Source organism: Falco rusticolus, chromosome 10 (assembly GCF_015220075.1).
Source record: "Falco rusticolus isolate bFalRus1 chromosome 10, bFalRus1.pri, whole genome shotgun sequence".
NCBI classification, from domain to species: domain Eukaryota; kingdom Metazoa; phylum Chordata; class Aves; order Falconiformes; family Falconidae; genus Falco; species Falco rusticolus.
The window spans coordinates 19,727,575-19,748,971 of record NC_051196.1 but is presented as its reverse complement, the minus strand read 5'-3'; the positions used below and the strand labels follow the sequence as shown (position 1 = coordinate 19,748,971).

The window sequence follows — 21,397 nt, the reverse complement described above, 5'->3', positions numbered from 1 at the left end:
CTCCTGCGAAGAGGGACTTGTTTTACTGTCGGAGCACACAGCCCAGAAGGGACCGGGATTCGGCCAGCTTACCTCTTCTGCTTTCTGCTTTCAGGCTATCACCACGTTTGTCTCCGCAGCGAAAGTAACATGCCACTCACCATGCCTTCTCTGTTTGTGTACCTGGAAATAAAGGACTACGTTCCTGATGCTTGGGCAGGTAGTACATGTTAGAATGCACGTGGGGGGATGCGCTGCCTTTGTCCGGACTCAGATCTAGAAGCATTTTTCCAGCCCCGGGGTGCTTCCCTGCTGCACCCTTAATTCCTTGTCAGGGTGGGGCTTGAGCGCGGGCCAGCATCCCGTCACAGCCTTGCTTTCATCAGGGAAAAGCGGGTGGCTGCGCTGTAGCTGCGCCTGGTTCCCTGTACAGGCCGTGGCACTGCCTGACGTGCAGTGCAGATGTCACTGTCTCCCAGGTTTGGGATGGGTCAGCCTCTTCACTGCTTTTATTCAGAAGCAGGGAGAGGTTTCCTTGAGTGAAGAGGTGGTAACTCTCAGGGACTGTTGAGAACAGGGTTTTAGGGAGCACAGGAGCGTTCTTCTTCCCCCTTTGAAGAGAGGGAGGTTCTTGCTGATACTGAGGTAGAGTGATCCTTTAAAAAGGGGATGGTCAGACAGTGAGATATGAATCAGGAAAGAAGCCCCAGCTGAGGTATTAACGGCAAAACTTTTTAACAATCATGATCAAAGCCATGCAGAATGTAACAGCATCAACCACAGAAGTTCTTACGAATACTTCTCATGTTTACTCTCTCTTCCCCTGTGTACAAATGAACCTTAATCAGGGGGGAAATCCTGCAAAGTTATTGATTTAAAGACATGTTTGTAAAAAAAGACCAGGTTTGTACAGTACTGGACTGGAACTGGAGCAGGGAGCTGTGCAGGTTAGGAAAATCTTAACCTGGCTTTGGATTTTGGGAGCACTACGCTCTTTTCAGCTTCATAGCCCTGAGCATCAGTTGTGAGCCATCATCTGAGAATGGGACTGAGGTGGAAACGGTCCCCTCCTTTGTGCTGTCAGGGAGAAGCTTCTGCAGGCAGAGAATACAAAATACCCCTTCTCCACAATTTCCTGTCCCAGGCCAGAAAGGAAACCAGAAGGCAAGGAAAATCAGAGTGCAATGAGGTTTTTGATAATCCGAGTAAAGACCTCCTCTTTTTTTTGTAGATCTGACTATTGCTCTCTCCAACCCCATTAAGTTCTTCAGTCTGCAAGACAAGAGATCAGTTGAGCTAAAAGATGGCTCAGCGGAGGTAAGACTTTCCAAGGTCTGTCATTGTCTCTAAAATACATTGCATGAATCAGCCTGAAATAATAGAGCTTTGATTTACTTCTGATCTTTGTTTTAGAGGCTTGGCACACAGAGGAACTTCCCATCTGCTGAAACTAATGGGGTACAAGACTCCACTGGGAGGTTCAGCATTCCTCTTTCTAATGGGCCTGCAGGTAAAGCTGTGGATGTGGGGTGAGCTAAAAGGGGAAGCCTGTACACTCAAAAGGCTGGAAACAAGCAGTGCTGGGAGGGTGAAGATCCTTGGTAATGGGGTCAGAACCTCTCTGATCAAGTCACCAACTTAAATTCTAGTGCTTGTCATAAATGGCAAAATTTGTAGTTATCCCCTGACTCCTGGGCCGGAGTGAGTGTGACGTGCATACTGCTTTTATTCCACAACAGAAAAGTAATCTCAGGTATCTACTGAGAATACCAGTAAACAAGCTGAAGGCCCAACTGGCGCAAACACATCTGTCCCCTTCGAGGCAGGGCTAACATACCAGGGTAGTACTGCTCTTCCCTGTGCTACCTTACGTGTATGCTGAGGACTGTGACAGATGACCTCAGTTTTTCAGGTTCAGCCCTGGGAGATAACTACATTAAGAGGGAACCACTGTCCAAGGAAGAAGTGGCCTGTGACAGAGATGTAGTCTCTTTAAGTGTAAAATCAGAGTTTGGACATGGATTTTGAGCAAAGACATGATAATTCTGGGTATTTCTGAGACAAAGCTTCTAAGATCTGGCTTGGGTTTATCCCACAGTACGTCACTGCCCTTCACCTCTTTGTTGTTCTTTTCAAGGGTCTCTCTTCTGTGGATTACTGTTGATTTCTGACATTTAAAATATGTTTAGATCCCCCTGAAACTGCACTTGCACCAGAGTCCAGTTGTATAATACTTCAGAGCTTTAAAGATTAGTAATTTTGTTCACCAGCTCAGATGAACACCAGGCTCTTTGTAAGATCTATTACAGGATCAGAGTGAAGAGATCCCACATTGGGTGTTCTGCAAGAGTGGGAGTAAGAGCACCTGTTTTTTGGCCACTAGATTAAATGGGGATCCATTAACATAACAGAAAAACTTAAAAACTACATAACTGACCAGTCAGCTGAGCTGAAAAAAAGTTATGAATTTGCTTTAATAGAAACCAAAAGCCAAAGTCAGCATTTATTATTAGGTTAAAGAAGCTCTAGCAGAGAAAGATCTTCTTACAGTATGTTTCTTCCATTCTGGCACCTTCTTGGCCTTCAGGTTGGGTAAAAGCACATCCCCTACCATACACTCAGATTACCTCGCTATTGTGTGTTATGGTAATTGACAGCTAATCAGTATTTCTTCTGTATTGACTGTATCAATGTGTTTAGTGTCCTTTGAAATACGTTGGTATCTAAACAATTAGTTTCCTCAAATTTCAGACCAGAATATCCTTCTCACCTAATCAAAACAAGTTTACATGTGCCAAATCATCGCTAGCGATATTGAGCTAATACAAAGCAAAAGTCTTTTCTCTGACAAGGCAGAGAACGCTGTTCCCTTTCCACTCTGCCTGTTTACAGAGTTCCCAAGCACTTAAGCATCTCAGCAGCTTAATTAATTCCTTTGTATTCACACCATCATCCTTTGTGTGGCCCATGCTCTTGAGCTCTCTACTGTCCATTTTCAACCTGAAGGTCCAAGATAGAACATAAAGAGGAACCTCTTTTTGTGATTTCAGGAGCAGCGGCGTTCACCAAGGACGAAAATGTGATAGAAGTGACGCAGATTGCAGGTAACTCCTCCTGTGTGGCTCACGTGGGCTGAGGCCCTGTCACTCATCTTACATTCCCTCTCTGCACAATTCCTGACTGGGATAGCGATGGCACCTGTTTTGCAAATTAAAAAAGACCTGACCCAACCCTGCCTGTTGTAGCCAGCCCTAAAGGCAAACCACAGGGATCTTTGGGCTCAGGGACCCAGTTTCGCTGCCTGTGGCACCATTTGCCCATTTTGACAACTGCTGTGGTGTGTGGTGAGCTCTCGGGCTGGGACTGAGCTCACAGCTTGTCTCGAGGAGAAGAGAGGCTTGGAGTATGCCCTGTGCAAGCCAGGCCACTGTTACCTGCACAGGTAGGTCAGGAGATCTCTGGGCTGCTCCAGCTTTAGCCCTCTGAGGCTGTTGGCTGCAGGAACGCTGCTGCAAGTCAACTTTATAGCAAAGTGGGAGGCTGGAGCTGTCACACGAGTTCTGCTCTGGCTACATTCGATGGTTCCTTTGCCATCACTAAGCCAGGGGTAATGTGGCTGCAGGTGGCCTTCAGCACACGTGCACCCTGTAATAACACATTGTTCACCTGCTTTTCTGTGTCTTAATGCAGTGTAATACAAATTAGTACAATACACTAGTAACCAGCGTGCCTAATTATGCCACAAAACTGTACTGAAGGCACAAGCATGAACTTGTTGCGCTCAGGATAGATTGCCAAGTAACTGTTACAGACATCAAGTTTTGTTTTTGAAAGTTATTTCTAAAGAAAAGGGCTCCCCAGCACAGAGCTATGATTACCTTAAATATGTACTCTGGTAGAAGGTGTCACATAATATGGAAGGACAGTGGGCTCAGGGCCGAGAGCCTAGGCTCGCTGTCGGAGGGGTTGCATTTAAGCTGTACACTTCGCTTTCCGCAGTACGAGCCTTCCAGAAGGAGCTGGCCCTGCACAGCACAGCATTATGTTGCAGGCGCACCTGCAAGTTCACTTACTTTTTACACATTACAAGCAAAAAAGAAAAACAAAGTTACTTCCCCTGAGAAGATAACTCCCTGTGGCCTTTCTGCCACAGATAACTGCATCTGACTGACTTGCTACTGCCAGATAACACATTCTCCAGCAGTTCCCAGGCATCCTTCCCCTCTCGTTTTCATCGGCCTCAAAAGCCCTGTCATTTATTCCTCCCAACTGAAGAAATGCCAGGCATTAAAACTGGAAGGGATGAAAGCACCTGTCATCATAACTCAGTTCTGCAGAAAAATCACTAATGAAATAACAAAGCTTTTCCCTTACAATTAGAGCTGCCAACTAGCTTAAAAACTGCTATCTTTGGGATACCTAGAATTGTGGGAAAGGGTGCAAGGCATTAAGACAGACAGACTGGTACATCACCACCAGCATGTTCCTCTGGCCAAAATACCACAGGGCAGCGATTCCTCTGGCCATCCCCGTGCCACATAGCCACCAGATGACAAACTGAGCTGCATGCAATGCTGAAAAGAGGGAGGAAAAGCTGAATGAAGGCAGTGCTGGAAAAAACTGACCCCAGAAGGCATCACAGCAGGTTGAGAAATGCCATGTGAGTACAAACAGCCTCTCTTTGTTTTGTATTTTAGAGCCTCAGACAGCCAGCCTCACAGAACTGCAGCAGATGAAGCTCTTTCTGAAGCTGCTGAAGAAGCAGGAGAAGGAATTGAAGGAGCTGGAGCGGAAAGGAAGTAAACGGAGGGAGGAGCTGCTGCAAAAATATTCTGTACTCTTTTCAGAGCCTGTCTGCTATGGAGGCAAGAAAAGGATGATACACACTAGGAAAACCCAGAAGAAGAGGTAAATACAGCATGGGGTCTGCAGCAGGGGCCTGACCTGTGGGCTACCCCAGACCAAAAAAGAGGAACCCCCAAGAGAAACGGGGCTCCCCTTTGAAGGAAGCATGGAGTGGTGCAGACATCCCCGTCTCCGTGGGTTTATAGGGTTTTGGGTGTTCCCACTGAGGGGTGGGTAGGAAGGTCAGGATTGTATCAGCACCTCTAGAAGCAGCACAGCTGCTGTATCTGTTCTGCAGGAGTTTGACAACAGGTGACGTTGGTACATGTGCAGATCCTGTAGAAATGGCGGAAGGCATCGATAGCCGAATTTTGGAACTGAGAGAGAGGCTGGAGATGGACCTCATCCACCTGGGGGAGGAGCACCACGATGGGATTCGAAGAAAGAAAGAGCAGCACGCCACAGAGGTATGGACTGCAAGTGTTGACAGAAAATGTAGCCTAAGAGAGCCCCTGCAAGGACAGCCTGAAAAACCAAGTTATTCACTAAACTGTGGAAATGTGGCCACAAGGCAGAAGACACCCCTCAGAGCAATTTTCAGGTCTGCACAACATAATTGAGAATGTAGGTAGTGGTCCTTATTTGTTAGAAGCTATAAAAATCCAGCAGAAACATTTTTATAGGTCTGCAATTTGAAAAAAATCAAGAAGCGCTGCCCTGGAGCATATCAGGCTCCATCTGCTTAAACTCTTCTGGTAGCTTAGCTTGGAGTTAACGTGGCATTTACCAGCTTCAGACGCTGCCAGGTGCCAATTCTTGAGGAGCATGGCTACATGAGGTAGTACCACGCTTCTCACGGCTCCCTGCTTGACGCTGTACTGTCAGAGCTGGGGTGACAGGTATGTTGAAGCCTTCCTTGCAGGTTCACCAGTGGCAACCGTCAGAGCATTACAGACACGCCATAGGGGCAACCGTGCTCACCGCTGTCGTTCAACCAGGACAGATGACATGGGAACAGAGCAGCCCCACCAGTGCATTCAGTGCTTGCCATAGCTGTATCGGTGCCAATACAATGAAAGCCTTGTGAAGGACAGTACTCCTAGGAGCCCTTAGTACTGATAGCAGGGCTGGGTCTCATTCCCCTTGAAATCTGGAAAGTGTTTTGCTGTTTGACTTAGTAGAAGTCAAAGTAAGTGTCCATGTAAGGTGTCGCAAGCATGTTGGTGTTTCCCACACCCTCAGACCCCCGCCTTTAGCCAACACCAGCAAGAGACACAATAATGCCTGTGAGAAAGTGCAGTCCGCAAGGTGGTGGTGATAAATACAGCGTACACCACATGTTCCAGTGAAAGGGGAACAACTCCAGCATTTGGAAGCCTTTTCTTACCATTATTTTCCAAAGGAGTTAGCATCACGCGTCTTCAGTCTTGGATTCCCTGGTGCACTTTGGCTTGACAAGCAGCTTGCAAGCTGTCTACAAGACTGGCTGTTCTAGCCTTTTTACCAGCCCTGAAGGGAAAAAAAAACAACCTCTTGAGAACTAGCTTACCTGGAAATCATGCTTATCACCAGAGGGAGAAGCCAAAGGAATAAAACATTCTTGTCTCACAACTGTCAAAGACTGTGAGATTTAGTGAGCAAGGCTACGAAAAGGAAATCAAAACCCAAGCTCTCACTGCGCAGCACGTAGCCCAGCAGCCAGGGGTGTCCCTTTGAGGCTGTCCCTGCGGGCAGCAGTGCGGGCAGGCCTGACCACTGAGGCGCATCTGTCGGGAGTTTCCATGGAACTTTGTTTCCACGGAACTTTGTTTCCACAAGAGAGAAGGCCCATTCCCTTGCTGCTAGTCTGTGTTGTTTAGAAGGTAAGCTCTGCTGCTGACTCCCACCTTCCCACAAGTGCGGTGAATCTGGTGATACCTCCTGCACAAGGAGATAGGAAGCTGTCCATAAAGATAACCTAGAGGTGTGTGACAGGGCTCACAGGGCCCGTGGAGCCCTGGTGGAGCCCAGTCCACCAGCACAGTGCGATTTGTGTGCACATCTGAGCTCATGTCATGGTGGTGCATGGGCCTGCACAAAGCTTCATGGGTTGGCTGGCCCCTGGAAGTCAGTGCAGGGAGGGATCAGGCTCAACCTGGTGGTAATTAGATACGGATGGTGTGCTGTGTCTCATCTTCGTTTTAGTTTTGATCATCTTTTTCTTCCCTTGAACAGCAAGTTACCAAGATAATAGAGCTTGCCAGAGAGAAGCAGACAGCTGAGCTGAAGGCACTGAAGGAGGCATCAGAAAGGTAAACTTAGTATTTAAATAACAAAGTAATAATGCATAGCTCTTATCTGGGGTAGCTTTCTTGCTAGATTTCAAAGCACTGTACTACAGACAAGGAGTGAATACAGGGGAAGAGAAGCATTTCTTTTTCTCTGGTGAGAAACTGAGGCACAGCCATGTGACACAGGGTCTCACAGTTACACGGTGGCAGTGGTGGGAAGACAGCTCTTGTCTTGCGATCTCCAGAGCAGCATTCCTGCCACGAGGCACAACAGCAGCCTGGACTGACTAATTCAGAGAGATAGGAAATAAGACTGCTGGTCACTGGATGTCATCTCTACATGCTGTAGTCAGTACATCACATATAATCCCTCCCAGGGACTGATCAGCTCAGTCTTTTAAGTGAATTGAGCATCTTGGCTCCAGTACTTAAATAAACTGGCAGAATCAATTCATCAATTTCCAGCCAGGCATTCATCCATTTGTTCTTGCGGTAACTTTGTCCTGAAGCTAAATCCTCACTCATTCCTCCTTCCTATTAAATCCTCTGTCAGCCTTTAGTTTCCAAGTCAGGCAAAACTTCCTTTATTTGTGTCCTCCATCAAGATGGATTCTCTTTTTCTCTCAGCTATTCAGCATATTCAGACAAGACCAAGAAAAACAGGTTGAGTAGCTAGGTAATGGTTTGCTATAAGTACGATGTCATTTTGTACAGTCACATCTAAGGCTGGCTGTGAGGAGCTCCAAAAGGGTGTAAAGATCTTGAGCAACAGTCAATAAAATGGCAGTTAAATTCAGTATGAGTAAGTAAAAAATAATGTGAATGGAAAAAAACTAACCGTAAGTTAACTGCACACAGGGGTGAGCTATTGTCACTCAGATCTTCAGCTGCTGTGGATGCTTCTCTCAAACAGCTCATCAATCACAACTCTGCAGTGGCCGAAGTGGCGAATAGAATTTGTAGAATTTTATGGGGGAAAAGAGAGATTCAAAGTCAGCGTTACGCCACTAGATCTGTCTCCACAGTGCAGTCACCTTTTCAGTATGCCATCTTGAGCAAAACGCTTTGAAAGAGCAAGAAGGGGGTGGCAAGGATAGTCAGCATTGAGGAGTAATTTCTGCACCAAAAGAAATTAAATGGGACTCAGCTTGGAGAACAGATGATTGAGGGGGATGTGACAGAAGCATGTAAAATCATGAATGGTATGGAGAAGAAGAATAGAGAAGTGATTACTCACTGTTTCTCATAAGAGAGGAAATGGGGGGCAGCCAGTGAAGTTCTCAGGGCGTACTTCTGTCACACAGCATATAAATTAAGTTCTTTTCCTATCACAGCAAGGAGCTGTGAAGTCCAAAAGCAGAGCTAAACTCCAACGTATGAGAGACATTCATGGAAGATAAATGCATAGAGGCAGGAGGATAAACTGGAAACTGGGAAGGTGAAGGAGGGAAAAATTACCCTACACCTGTTCTTTCTTACACTTCTCTTAAGCCTGCGTTCCCTTCCACTGCTGGAGGCAGGACACCAGACCGATGGGCTGCAACCTGCCGGCTGTTCTTATGTCCCCCTTAGCAGCTGTCCTGTGTCAGTCATTTTGTCCATGGATGGGCAAGATGAGGCGCTGGTGGTGTCAGCAGCCTCTTACGCCCCGACACAAGCACCTTCCTCTGTCCCTGACCTTCTGACATGCAGTTAGCATTTTTGATGGTGACATGTGCTTCAGACAGGGGCATAGGTCTTAGGTTTTCTGTGGATTGTTCTTTTAATCTTCCCTACTGGTTGATCAAATGCCTTTTAAGTGTTTATGGTTTCTGTTTTGCAAGTCACATCCCAGAGTTTATCCACCTTTCTGCATGTTTCAGGTCTCCTTTTTAGCTCTGCCATACAGACATGTAGTTCCTCCTTTGTAATTTAGCAGCGTAAGTACTTTCAGCAAGTCTTGGCTGCCCCAGAGAACCCCATGTAGGTATACAATTAGCATAATTATATAACGTGTTTCTTCTGTCTCTTTGTTATGACTCCCTTTTAAAAAAAAAAAGTTACAGGACTTAAGAATATTCTTAAGACTTAGGGCTTTCTGCTGCTCAATCACTCAGACTTTGCTTTCTAGACAGTAGAGCACTCCAGAGAGCAGGTGTGGGAGGGCCGTTTCAGTCTCTGGAGTTTGTAACCAGGCCTGTCTCTCACAGCACTCTTTTCTCTCCACAGCAATATTAAAGACATTAAGAAGAAGCTCGAGGCAAAGAGAGTGGAGCGAATCCAAACCATGATGAGGAATACGAGTGACAAGGCTGCTCAGGAGAGGTACCGGGGCAGATGTTACTGGGTCTGTCTATGCAGAACGCTACTGTCCTGCTCCAGGCAGGGAGCAGCGCTGCACCAGTCTCTGTCACCATCAGGGAAGCTTCTTGAAGGACCCAAACAAGTAGTGGCAGAGCTGTAGGGGCCAAGGGATGGGTGCTGGCCTGCCCTCATCTCCCGGCTTAATGCTTTTGCTCCATTGCATTCCGGTACGCAGGCACATATGCAGTAAGGCCAAACATCTGCTCCCTAGCTGCAGTGATAACGTCATTCCTGCAGTTGCTGCTGACAGTGGCTTCCAGAGCTTTCTCTGTAGGCTTAATTTTTTTTGTGTAAAGCTGTCAGCAAAATTGGTTTCACTTACTGGACTTCTGAATAGCCTGAGAGGAGTAGTGCCTTAGAAATGCCCCTTGCCGCCCCTTCAGGGAGTAGGAGCTCGTGGAATGCAGAGGGAGAGCATACAGATAGAGAAATTGGACCTTGAAGACGACCCTTCCTATGGCACGCACCCATCACTTTGGCTCTCCTGCGCCACACCTAAGCTTCTTGCTGAAGTGACAGGCACCTTCCAGTCACTTCAGCTGAAGGCTAAGAGCACTTCAAAATACCTGCTGCCTCCCATGGTGCCTGGGTGTTTATCTGCCCTAGAATCAAAGGCAGGTCTTCCCCAGCCTCTCTAGAATCTGTGTGTAATCAGTGCCAGCAGCCCTCTCTGTTAAGAGGTTGTGTTTGGGTATATAATGGCTGCCACCTGCCTTCCCCTTCACTGTTATAAAAATAATATTCTGCTACTGAGCCTGTGTATTCAAGTACTGCGTGACACGAATCAGTTTGCAACAGCTTCACATGTTCAAGGGTACAGAAGAGGGTATGCTGCCTCCTTTCCTTCCAGCTCACAGCAAGGTCCCTTTGCTGTCTGTTAAGCTGAAAAAAAATAGAATTTTGCACCCAATTATTTGGTTTATCTCGCAGTCAAATTTGAATGGTGTTTTATTTGCCTTTCCTGAAATTACAGCAACCTCTCTGTGTGGGAGGACGCTAGGAGAGCATAACACACCTGTCTGTGTGGGCACTAGCAGTCCTGTCTTACTGTATGGCACTTCATATAAAACTTGTTTATCAATACTGCTAAAGATAACAGATGAATTATAGGGTTATTTACATTTCCTTTCTTTAAAGGTTGAAGAAAGAAATTAATAACTCTCACATTCAGGAAGTGGTGCAAACAATCAAACTGGTAAGTTCTTCTGTGACAGTCTGCCACAGCATCTCTGCTTTCTGCAAGGGGGTGTCTTGCATACATCCTCAGCATGTCTCACAGAGAGAGCGTCAGTTCTCTGAGGTATTTAAATCCTGTTAAAATGCTACTGCATTGGGGGCTCTGAGAACATACTTCAGACAGCCAAAGCACAGCTGAAGACAGCTACTACCTTTGCTAAAAGGCCACTGGTCTGTAAAGGTCTAGCGAGCTCGCCCCAGGTCAGAGATGCAGTGCAGAGAGCTGTCCAGGATACTTCTCATTTCTAAATCGGGTTGTTTTGAAGCACAACTAGTTAACAGTGTAACCCCACACCTATTTCATGATGTGCAAAGGTGTACGGAAGGGGGGAGCCCCTAGGGGTCTCATGTTTACCCTTCAGCAACCCACCCCCTTATGGGGGGAGGTGGGGGGGAGAGAGTGAGAGAGACAAGTTGAATGGTTTCTTAATTTTTTTCTTTTTAAAGATGACAGAAAAGACAGCCAGGTGCCAGCAGAAACTGGAAGAGAAGCAGGCAGATAATCTGAGAAGAATCAAGGAGAAAGAAAGCCAGGTAAACACAGAAATTAATCTCGGGGTCAGCGCTGTCCCTCAGTACAGTATAAATCCCAACACTGTGGGGATCAGGCTTCCTTGCACGTTCTGTAATTGACGCTACACTCATCCTACACACACGCACATACACTTCGGCCACCCACTCCTCAGTACGCTGGGAAAATGAATGAGTTAGAAGGTGGTTCTGCAGGAGCCTACACAGACAGAAATCAGAGGAGCAGCACTCCTACGCTCCCTGTGCCAGCACTACCATTCATCTCGGGCTGAGAACACAACTGTGAAGCGCTAACAATCTCCTCTTACCGGGCGCTCTCAGAGCAGGTCTTTATACCATGCTCCGACTAATGTCTGCTCAGCTTCAGTGCTTGGAGAGTGACTTGAGGTCTCTGTTTGCAGCTCCAGCAGGATGCACTGGCAGAGTACGAGGAGAAAACTGAAAAAGTCTGGCTGTGGAGGTGCAGAGTATGATGAAGAACTATGCAAAAGCAGGCTTTTCTGGAGAGCCAGAGACTCAGAAGCAAGCAGTTCAGAGCATTCCTGAGGGAGGACAGGCTCTAAAGAACAGCTAGAAGAAAAGATCCCAGTGGCAGAGGTGTCAGGGCTTACAACGCCATGCCTGAGCCCCCAGGAGCTGAAACAGATGGTGAGATCGAGGAAAGCAGATTCTGAGAGACGCTTCCCCCTACTTACTGTTCCATTTCAGGAAGGAAGGCTCATGGAGGTGTATACTGAAAGACCAGCTTGACAAACTACTGCCATCCTTTTGCACCGTGGCAACTCCTGAAATCCTTCAGGAATTTACTACTTTTTTATCCTAGATGTCGGAAGTAGCCTGAAGAGATCACCCTTCAGAGAGTGCTTCGCGCTCTTTGTCTTCCACAGCCTAAGGTATTTAAGCAGTGCGTAAGGGCCTGTGGCTGAAGACAAGCTAGTTGTTGGCATCCACAGCAGCACCTACATTAATATTTTAGTCTGGATTCAGACTTAAGTTTTTAGAGTAAGTTCCCTCCTCAGTTGTCACATACACTTCTTCAGAGAGTGGTCTCAGAGCCAGGTCCCTTTGAACAAAATGTAACTGGGAGACACTGCAGCAGCCCACCTAATGTGCTCCAACCACTGGGAGCTCGCCCAGCACAAAGCCTCCTGAAAGACATCTACGTGTGGGCGGCAGGTGCTCGGCAAAAACTGTCGTCATCCCTCTAAAGCACCGTTCCTTCTGGCGACGCTACTTGCTAGTGTAGATGCAGCCTCTGTTTATAGGAGGAAAGGTCAGTTTGATGAACCTCATACCATTTTCTGTCAGCGTACCACTTCCTTGCACAACCAGTGTTGGCTTTTCACAGCCCCCGTCGGACCAGGGCAGTTTTGAGTACATTGGTATCAACACAACATAAACCAGCATTTCCTCCTGCAGAAACGTGCATTGCCAGCGGTGTAGCTTGCTTGCTTTCTAACCTCCCTTATTCCCAGGGGCTGATTCTCACTCCTGATTCTGACTCTCACAGGCCTGCAGGCAAGCTCTCAGCTCTGGATCTCGTGAAGACCCAGCAAGTCTTGAGCAGACTCCTTGGGCAATTAGAAGGCAAACTATGAGGAGTCAGAGCCTCATCCTTTGTTCCAGCTACCACAAAAACACTTGCAGAGTTCCCATCTCCAGCAATTTGACATTTTTAGAACTTCACTGAAACTTTTTCTCATGAAGCTAAATTAGTTCCATGTTACGGGCTTAGGATAACAACAGTTAACAAAATTTCTAAACTGTTTGAAAATAATTTTGTTGCTCACATAAAAAGCCAGCCAGTTACACTGCCGGTAAGTTTCTGTTACACAGGAAGCTGCATGGCTTATAAGAACGCACATTGACTATCCATTCCAGCAGCAGAAAGCGGTTCTCTGGAGCTGCTTTTACATGCTGCCATCTCAGTTAACGGCAACAGGGCTCAGCAGTGCCCTGTAGAAGCTGTTCCTTGCTGCTGGGGAAACCCAACTGCTCTAGGACCTTGCGGGGAAGACTACACGCTTCGCCTGCTGCCCCTTTGCAGGAGCGCTGGCACACACCTTCCCTCAAAGCCTCAGTCACTTCCCTCTCCCCATGAAGCGTGCGCACCTGTAAGGAGCAGCAGGTCCGTCCCATTGCACAGCCTGACTGTGAATGAGAACTGCCCGTGACTGCAAGGGGCGGACGCTCCCCAGGCTCTCTCAGCCTCGCACGTACCTGCTGCTGTCCGCTTCGCTAAGAGACCCGTCCAGCAGGACACACTTGGCGGTCCAGGTTGCCAGTTTCTTGGTCTTGACTTGCACAGACAAAGGGCAGGTTCCCCTGAAGCCATCTTTACCCTTCCACTTTCCAGGACAGCAAAGCCTTCTTTCGGGAATGCAGAACTTGCACCAGTGCCCCCTGCCTCCTCACATACTTTCTCTCACCTGCTTTATGACCTTGTGCACTGAACAGCTTTGACACAGCGAGTTCTCACTCATCCAGCAGGAAGGACCTGGTAACATATGGTCCAGCTCTTTTTCCTAGCACCATTTAAGACAGACTTTGCTTATGGATCCTAAAAAAAGCAGGAAACAGCAATAATTCAGTACAGATCAGCCACATCCTGGCCTTCCACATATCCCGTCCTGAAATAATGTTAGCCTGAGAACTGGAGGCTGGCCTGCCAAAGTATACTTGCACCAGGTCACGGGGACCCTGTGAAATGGGGTGCTTGAGGTCACCAGATCTCACAGGTGGGGGCAGGACACACACACACACGACTGGACCCGGCCCCCCTGCCCCCCTAAAACAGAGTCAGCCCTGCCCAGGCGTACATCTGTAAATAGCAGGACTTTAATTTAATTAAAAGGTATGCTGAAGGATACAAAAGGGAATAGGAACTGCAGCTTTTTTTACTACAAATACATATCCTAGAGCTAAGATACTGTAGGTCAAATCTTCCAGGTTGTTCAAGGAAACAAAAAAACCCAAACCAAACCCCCTAAACATTGCTGAGGAGAAATGGGGGGACGGGACCCCCAAACCTCAGTCTGCCACTGAGCAGATCTGTGACTGCTGCAGCCCTAGCACCAGCAGCCTAGAGAACCTTGTGCTGATGAAGCCCACGATACATTTCTTTGGCAGTTCAAACCTCCTTTTACTGGTACCTTAGAGCACCGCAAAGGTTGAGTGTCCTTAAACCCAGCCATAGAAAATCTTGTTACTAAAATCTTTACCCTTGATTTGAGACAGTACCAGAAGAGATGTGTTCCTGACTGCAGCAACAGTGTCCCCAAAATTTTAAGTGCCACACTGCAGTGTGATCTAACAAAGTCCCCGCTTACCCCTCAACTGGTTCTTCAGGTTTGTGTCTTTTCTGGAAAAGCAAACACAGTCACAGCAAACCTACAGCACGCTGTGGTTGCTACAGGATAACAGTTACACCTAGAAACTGCAAGGATAAACGCATTATGAAGTGCTGCTATATTAAAAAACCCCAACAACTCAAGTAGGTATGAGAGACAAAACGTTCCAAGCCTGGTCTGACAGCCAAGAAGAGCCCATGCCTCCCCTACGGTGTTAACATATTACTGGAATTATGTATTGTAAATTTCTGACTTATTTATTTTCTAAAAAATAAAACATCAAATTTCTTAAAAACTTGGCTCACCTTCTGGTTTTTAATTGCAGTTAGTGGGTATGGGAGCAAGTCCCAAATGTTGCCCGGTGTCCGCACATGTTAATAGAGACATCCAGCGCCCAGAGTTTCTGCCATCTGTGCTCACCGTTCTCAAATTCAACTTCTTTATTTATTAAATATGCCGTGAGGTATTTCTTTAAATATAATAACCCTCTACACACGTTCCTGTGCACTAGCTCATTCCAGTCCTTATGGTACTTAATAACCAAATCTAGCAAAGCAAATTACTCTGAGTCCACATACCCCTCCTGATCTCCCTGCCGTTACAGGCGACCTTGCCTCACACTAAGACAGTGGCTGCCATCGCCTCCTCCTCCTCCTCACAAGCACAGGTCAGAAGAGCTCTGCAACAGGAGTCAAAGCGGTTCTGGTGAGTTCACACTCCTCACGCTGGCTCAGAGCGGCACAGGGGCTGCCCAGAGACAGACAGGCCCTTCACAGAGGCGCCGGAGCTGGCTCTGTCCCACCCCACAGCCGCGCTGGCCCCCCACACGCTCACAGCACGGCCCCTGGCCGCTCTCACCACCGGCAGGAGACCCCCGGGGGGGCTGGACCCACGCAGGGCGCTTTGTGCTGTGGGCAGCAGCTGAGTCCCAGAACTCTGGCCAAGCAACACCCGGGCACCACAGCGGGGGCTCCACTCCCTCCTGAGCTCGTGCTGGTGGTGGCTGGGCTCCATGGGTACAGCTGAGCTGTTACATGCTTTTTACATGTTATAGGTATGCTTTATATATATATGTTACGGCTGGATATATGCTATTAACAGCCATTTCCTTCAGCTGAGAGCAGTTGCCTTTGCCCTTCCAGGAGTGGTAAAACATTACTCCAGTCAGATCAGCGTTAGTGGTTTATAGAGCAGCCTCCATCCCTGAAGTCTCTCACCCTGTGAAGTCTGAGGGCCTTCAAAAAACGATGGCAAACAGGACAGCAAGGTAGAGCCGCAGCAGTTTAACATTTTGACTTAAACCAGCTGGCAGCATTGGCAGTTCTAAATCGAGCCCATGTCCATTAACCCCCTGCCTTCTGCCTCGGGGCTGGCACCAAGATCAAGGACAGTGTCAGAAATGGGATTAGCGCAAGGGGAAGGGCTGCTTTCCCGGTGGGAGCACAGCACAGAGCCACAGCCCTCGCAGCGGGGAGGAAGGAACGACCGCAGAGAAACACACCAAAAACCCACCCAGAAAAGCACTGGCCCCGCTGAGCGCCTGTTATTCCCAGACATGGGTGACGTGGAACGGTGCCTGCGGTTACTCCCCTAGATCCTGCCGTACGTGGATGTGATGAAACCAAGGAATGAGGTTAAATACATGCAAACTTCCCATCAGCATAAATATAACCCCGCAACGCTCACCGTTTACAGCTCGAGACTGCTGATACCAGCAGCTGCTCTGAGCTGCGTTTCCAGGGGCACAACAGCCGCCACCCGCTCTGCGCGCCGTTACGTGGCACACGCTGCTGGGCGCACACCGAGCTGCCTGATGCTTATCCCACCCTTCTGCCGCGCTCACAGCGCCCAGCACGGCAGAGGCAGCTCTCCTGCTGGCTAACCCAGGGCTTGCCACCAGCTTCGGCCACCCACACCCCCTCCAATTTTAGGGTTTATTTTAAAGGAGAATTCATCCCATCTCTCTCTGGAGGGAACTCTGATGCCTGGCTCAGAGCAGACAAAAAGGTGGACATGGGGCAGCCCCTCTCCATGCACGCTGCCGAAGCACCAGGGGTTACTCTTTCCTTCAAACCCCTGCAGTGAATGAACCCAACAGAATAAACCCGTAACGGACACCCAAAGCCAGGGCAGAACAGCAGGGCCTGAGCGAGCGCAGGTTTTCAGTCCTCGTCCCCTGACACCACCCAAAGAACGTGTTTCACAGGGGCAGGGACAGCCCTAATGGCCCTGCAGTGAGGAGGGGAAGGACGCACTCGCTCCCTCCCACCACACAGCACAGGACCAATACCCCAAGCCAGGTCGGGAGGTTCAGTCTCACTCCAGAGGCTGCCCCCCACCGCAGCAGCGAGGGATGCCACCGCTCCAGCCCCGTCCCTCCAGCCTGCACCAATGCTCCCAGCGCTGCCTGTCAGAATTCCCCAGTTGCTTGGTTCACCAGCCTAGAGACCTCCGCTGCGGCATGCCATGCCAGCTCTCCAGCAACACCCTTCGGCGAGGGCTCTCACACTGCCTGGGGGCGCTTTGAGGTCAATACAGCAGGCTGAACCCAGCACTCTCACTCTTCTAACCTTTTAAGCTCTTTCTGCCATCATCTCCAAGCAGAACATCAGTGCTCTAGCAGCCCTCAAATGACACAAACTGGCCAAAACAAGGGTGGAAACAACGCCAGAGTAAAACGCGCTTCATGAGGTGTTTTTAAAGGCGTGGACATTTCAAAAAACAACCATAGCCCAGCTACACGATGAGACAGATGTAAGAAAACTGAACTTCAGCAGTTTGGATTCATCTTATTAATACCCTCTGATGCTGGGAGCCTGAGGAAGAAAACGCAACTTGATGACTCGTACCCTTACACCACATCACAGTTTCTGTTGTGCAACCCTTCTGTTACTAAACAAAGCACTGGCACAGCTTTACCAGGCGAGTTATGCAGAATTTCATGAGAAACAGGTGAAATGTTTTAAGCTGATTGTACCTTAGCGCTAAAAAAATATCTTCTAATCATACTTTTCAGAGTGTATATGGAAGAATCACTAACTGTAAGCAAAGCCACATCTCAGATGAAGCACAGACCACATTCTGCATCACCACTTTTTCCCCCTGAAGTAAAACAGTCTTCGTGCCTCAGAGGCCAGGCGTGCCAATGCTCCTCTGCCCAGAAAGCTGTCTCTACACAAAACGTGATGAAATTTCTGGAAGATGAGAAATGGACACAAGTAAATAAATTCACTAAAACAAAGACTACTGTAGAGGTTTCACACAACACATGAAGAATTCTGACGTCCCTCCAGCAGCATGACGGCTCATAGAGTCTCGTCAGTGTTTGGTTACTTACGTACTTGAGGAGAAATGCCACCTTCTGATTTTCCAGCACTATTTCTTCCCACAGAACCCAAACATCTTTGAAGACTTCTTCACGCTGCTGTGCAGCCCTGCCTGTGGCTTTGCTTACCATAGGGTACTTGCTGACCACAGGGTGATACAGTGGGTGGATCAGATAGGTCTCTGTAACGAGGCCGTTACATACAGAAACAAAAATTCAGGGGTAATTAAGACAACAGCAGTACCTGGTCAGACACTGAAGAGCAGCACATTTAGGCACAATCTTAGATTCTTTCCATGTTTTCATCTTTTATGTGGCATAAATCTATCTCTACCAATCTCTCTTCTAAATCTCATTCTACCACCAAATTCTTACCCAAAATACTTATTTTCATGGGCCTGAACTTTGTACTATATTCTTAAAAATAACAGGGACCCCTCAGCAAAGGAGGCCTCCAACCACAACAAGGGACACAAACGCAAGACACAATACCTGAAGGGTTGGCACGGGGAGCCTCTAAAACAAGAGCATTACTAACAAAGGACACGGCAGTCGAACTCATCTCTTGGCCAACAATTCACGGGCAGCTTTCCTAATGAGAATTCAGCACTGACATTTAGGAAGAAAAGAGGGGGGAAAAAACAACCCCTAGCAGGCTAACATGGCACACACTTTCAGCTGAGAAGCCCAACCCAGAGGAAAGCTTCCCCTTGCTATCTCTTCACTACCCCGTGGGAACTGCTGGCGGCGGGGAAGTGGGAAGGCAGGCTGGCTTGCTATTAGCACCTTGGTTATCAACAAGTCCTTCACGTTACCAGACCACTTTACAGACACAAGTAAAAGCCTGAAGGTCATTTCTAAAGCACATCAGTTTGCTGTAACAAACAGACGCAGATCCCTGCGAATATGATGCTGTCAACCAAACATCGAGAAGCAAATAGCCAGAAAATGCATGTAACTGGTTGCTTTTGCTTTATTCCTATCATTCCCTAGGCAGTCAGGGACTTGGAAGCCTTTGATGTCTCTTCATAGCTCCAAACAAATGTCTTGCTTGCAAAGGGGGCGAAGATGGCCACAGTAACTCATCTCCCTCCAGTGGGCACAACTACGATGCCCCCGCGTTCAGCTGAAGAACGGGCAGTGCATACAGGCAGGTCTCTACACTCCCTTTCCTGCAATTACAGGAAACTTTGCCTTCAAATATTTAGTGGCCGCTCTGCATACTGCAAGCTGCTCTAGATACTCCTACAAACATAAATACACAGCTGGGAGCTGCAGTTCAGGCTCAGTTTGTACTGATTGATCCGGAACTATCTTCTACCTCCGCAACACAGATCTGGTGCCAGCATGACCGTCACTACTGCAGAAGGAGTTGCTGCACAGTAGCTGCTGTATTTTAGAGACACTCTCCCTGCCCCACACGGTCAACGTTTACTGTTATTATCCCCATGTAGAAACTAGGACCTAGGGCACAGCAAGATGCTTTCTCCAGAAAGCGGAGGATTCTTCTCACCAGACTGAACCACTTTAAAAGCTGGGTTTTTTGAGCCAGGTTCCTTCTGTAAACACTGGTTAAAAGACAGGGGCCTCTAGAGAAGGATTTGTCCCGCTCTGAAATAAATGAGCTAATAAGCCACTGCATTCAATAGCACGGAGCCCTCTTGGAGGGGGACAGGAACTGTCATACAAGAACAAATACAGCTGGGAGATGACAGCAGCCACGGACTCCCCATTTGATTCAGCAAATTGTTCATATAAATTCAGCCTGCCAGCTTCAAAGGCCTACTGTATGCTGATTGCCAGGGCTGCGGCAGCACAGAAAGCGCTCGATCCTCACAAGGCTGACAGGACGGAAAAATAAAAAAGGGAAGGATTCAGGTGAAACATGACACAAAACAACAGAAACCCCTGAGACATAAGCATAGCCTTGTTGAAAGTATATATGAAAAGATAATCAGAGAAAACAACATCTCAGAGCATAATTACCCGCCGCGTAGCCTACGAGCTCTTCAGAGAAGAGGCTACAGTTTGTTACATACTTCGGTATCGCTTAGCATACAAGAAATCTCGCTCCTGAACGCTACTGCAATGCAAATTACGAACCTGCTCTGTTTATCATAATTCTCCTGCCTGGCTGCCTGCTTCTTGGGGAAGGAGCTGTTGGCCCTGGAGACACAGCTTCAATCTTTTAACTGATCTAGGTTTGCCTTTGGATTTATATTTGATACCACACTCATCTAAGTAATGGAGCAATTAATTGGTGATATGCCATGCACGAACTGTAAAGAGAGAAACACAAGAGTCAGATATTTAATTCTATATTGGACAGGAAGATGGATACTTTGTGCATTCTTCGCAAATATGGTAATGAGTTTTTAATATTTTATAAGATACTTGAATGCAATCTTTCAAGGGGGCCTTCCCTCACTGTGTTTAGTCAGACTTGGGCCAAAGTATAAAACGGTGCTAAAAGTTAAACCTGTCATCCCTGTCTCCAAGAAATGTTTGTTTCAGGATCCAGGCTTCTGCTGCAGTCTCTTCTTGTTTTAAAAGCCACATAGCCACAGAACAGATAAGTTAGACCAGACTTCAAGGTTCACGCTTCCCTTACATCTCTGAACTATAGACATATTTTAAAGCATCTCAGCACTGCAACAGGCTTATGAATAAATCAAGATCTACTTTAATTTAAAACACAAGTGCAAAGGATTCACAACTACAGACGAGCAGGATCGTTTGTTTCAAATTATAAATCTTTTCAAAGCCCTGCTCTTTTGCATAAAAAAAAGCAGTATATCTGGAATACAGAAACATTTTACATCAAAAATTTTCCAGTGCAGCTAAGGAGGAGCTAAATGAATTAATTTCAACCAACTTCATCAACACCCAGTCCAGGCAAACCACCTACGATCCCTCTGCCAGCCACAGGCAGAGCGGTTTCGAGGGACAGCAATTTCATCCTTCAGCAGGTATCTGAGAGAATGGAGATGAATCACCCTCTGAGGTGCTCCTTGCACCATGGTCTACAGAGCCAACCTATGTGCTTCACAGACTGGATGCCCATCGTTTGATGGCTGGCATCAGTGCAGATGAATTCCATCCCAAATTACTTCAAGTAATCGACTGTGGCTTCAATTTTGAAGCAGGATCTGTAACTGGAGTAAATAGCAGAGGATAGAGATTATTAACATCTTCTGAGGAAAATGCAATCATGAGGTTCGTTCTGAGACAGCAGGCCTGTCCCAAGAATAACTTAAATTCCTATAAATTTGTATCTGGAGTTTCAAAACAGGATCCCAGTTCCACATGTAAGATTATATTCTCGAGACCTCACAACAATACACACCGTTACTGTACAACGTTACAGCCTGACCTAGAGTCCAATTACCTTGACTATCTCGCCGATCAGAAAGTGTATCATACAAAATATCTAAATCTATTTTAAAATAATAACTGAAAGAGCTGTTTAGACAACCAGTAACCTTCCAAACGTATCAGCGAAGGGATGGTGGGATAGG

The 21,397-nt window shown here is 47.4% G+C and overlaps 1 protein-coding gene across 1 annotated transcript in view; it reads left to right on the top strand.

Annotated features, from left to right (window-relative positions):
• Window positions 1–14,849, top strand: part of PLCB2 (phospholipase C beta 2) — a 48,246-nt gene extending 33,397 nt beyond the window's left edge. Inside the window, 14 exon segments of the mRNA XM_037402406.1 lie at window positions 95–199; window positions 1,211–1,296; window positions 1,393–1,489; window positions 3,030–3,083; window positions 4,677–4,887; window positions 5,123–5,291; window positions 7,039–7,115; window positions 9,303–9,398; window positions 10,575–10,632; window positions 11,121–11,207; window positions 11,606–11,644; window positions 11,647–11,758; window positions 11,761–11,814; window positions 11,817–14,849. Coding sequence (XP_037258303.1) covers window positions 95–199; window positions 1,211–1,296; window positions 1,393–1,489; window positions 3,030–3,083; window positions 4,677–4,887; window positions 5,123–5,291; window positions 7,039–7,115; window positions 9,303–9,398; window positions 10,575–10,632; window positions 11,121–11,207; window positions 11,606–11,644; window positions 11,647–11,758; window positions 11,761–11,814; window positions 11,817–11,878 — 1,307 coding nt within the window. The 3' untranslated portion in view covers window positions 11,879–14,849.
• Window positions 14,850–21,397: the final 6,548 nt, after the last annotated feature.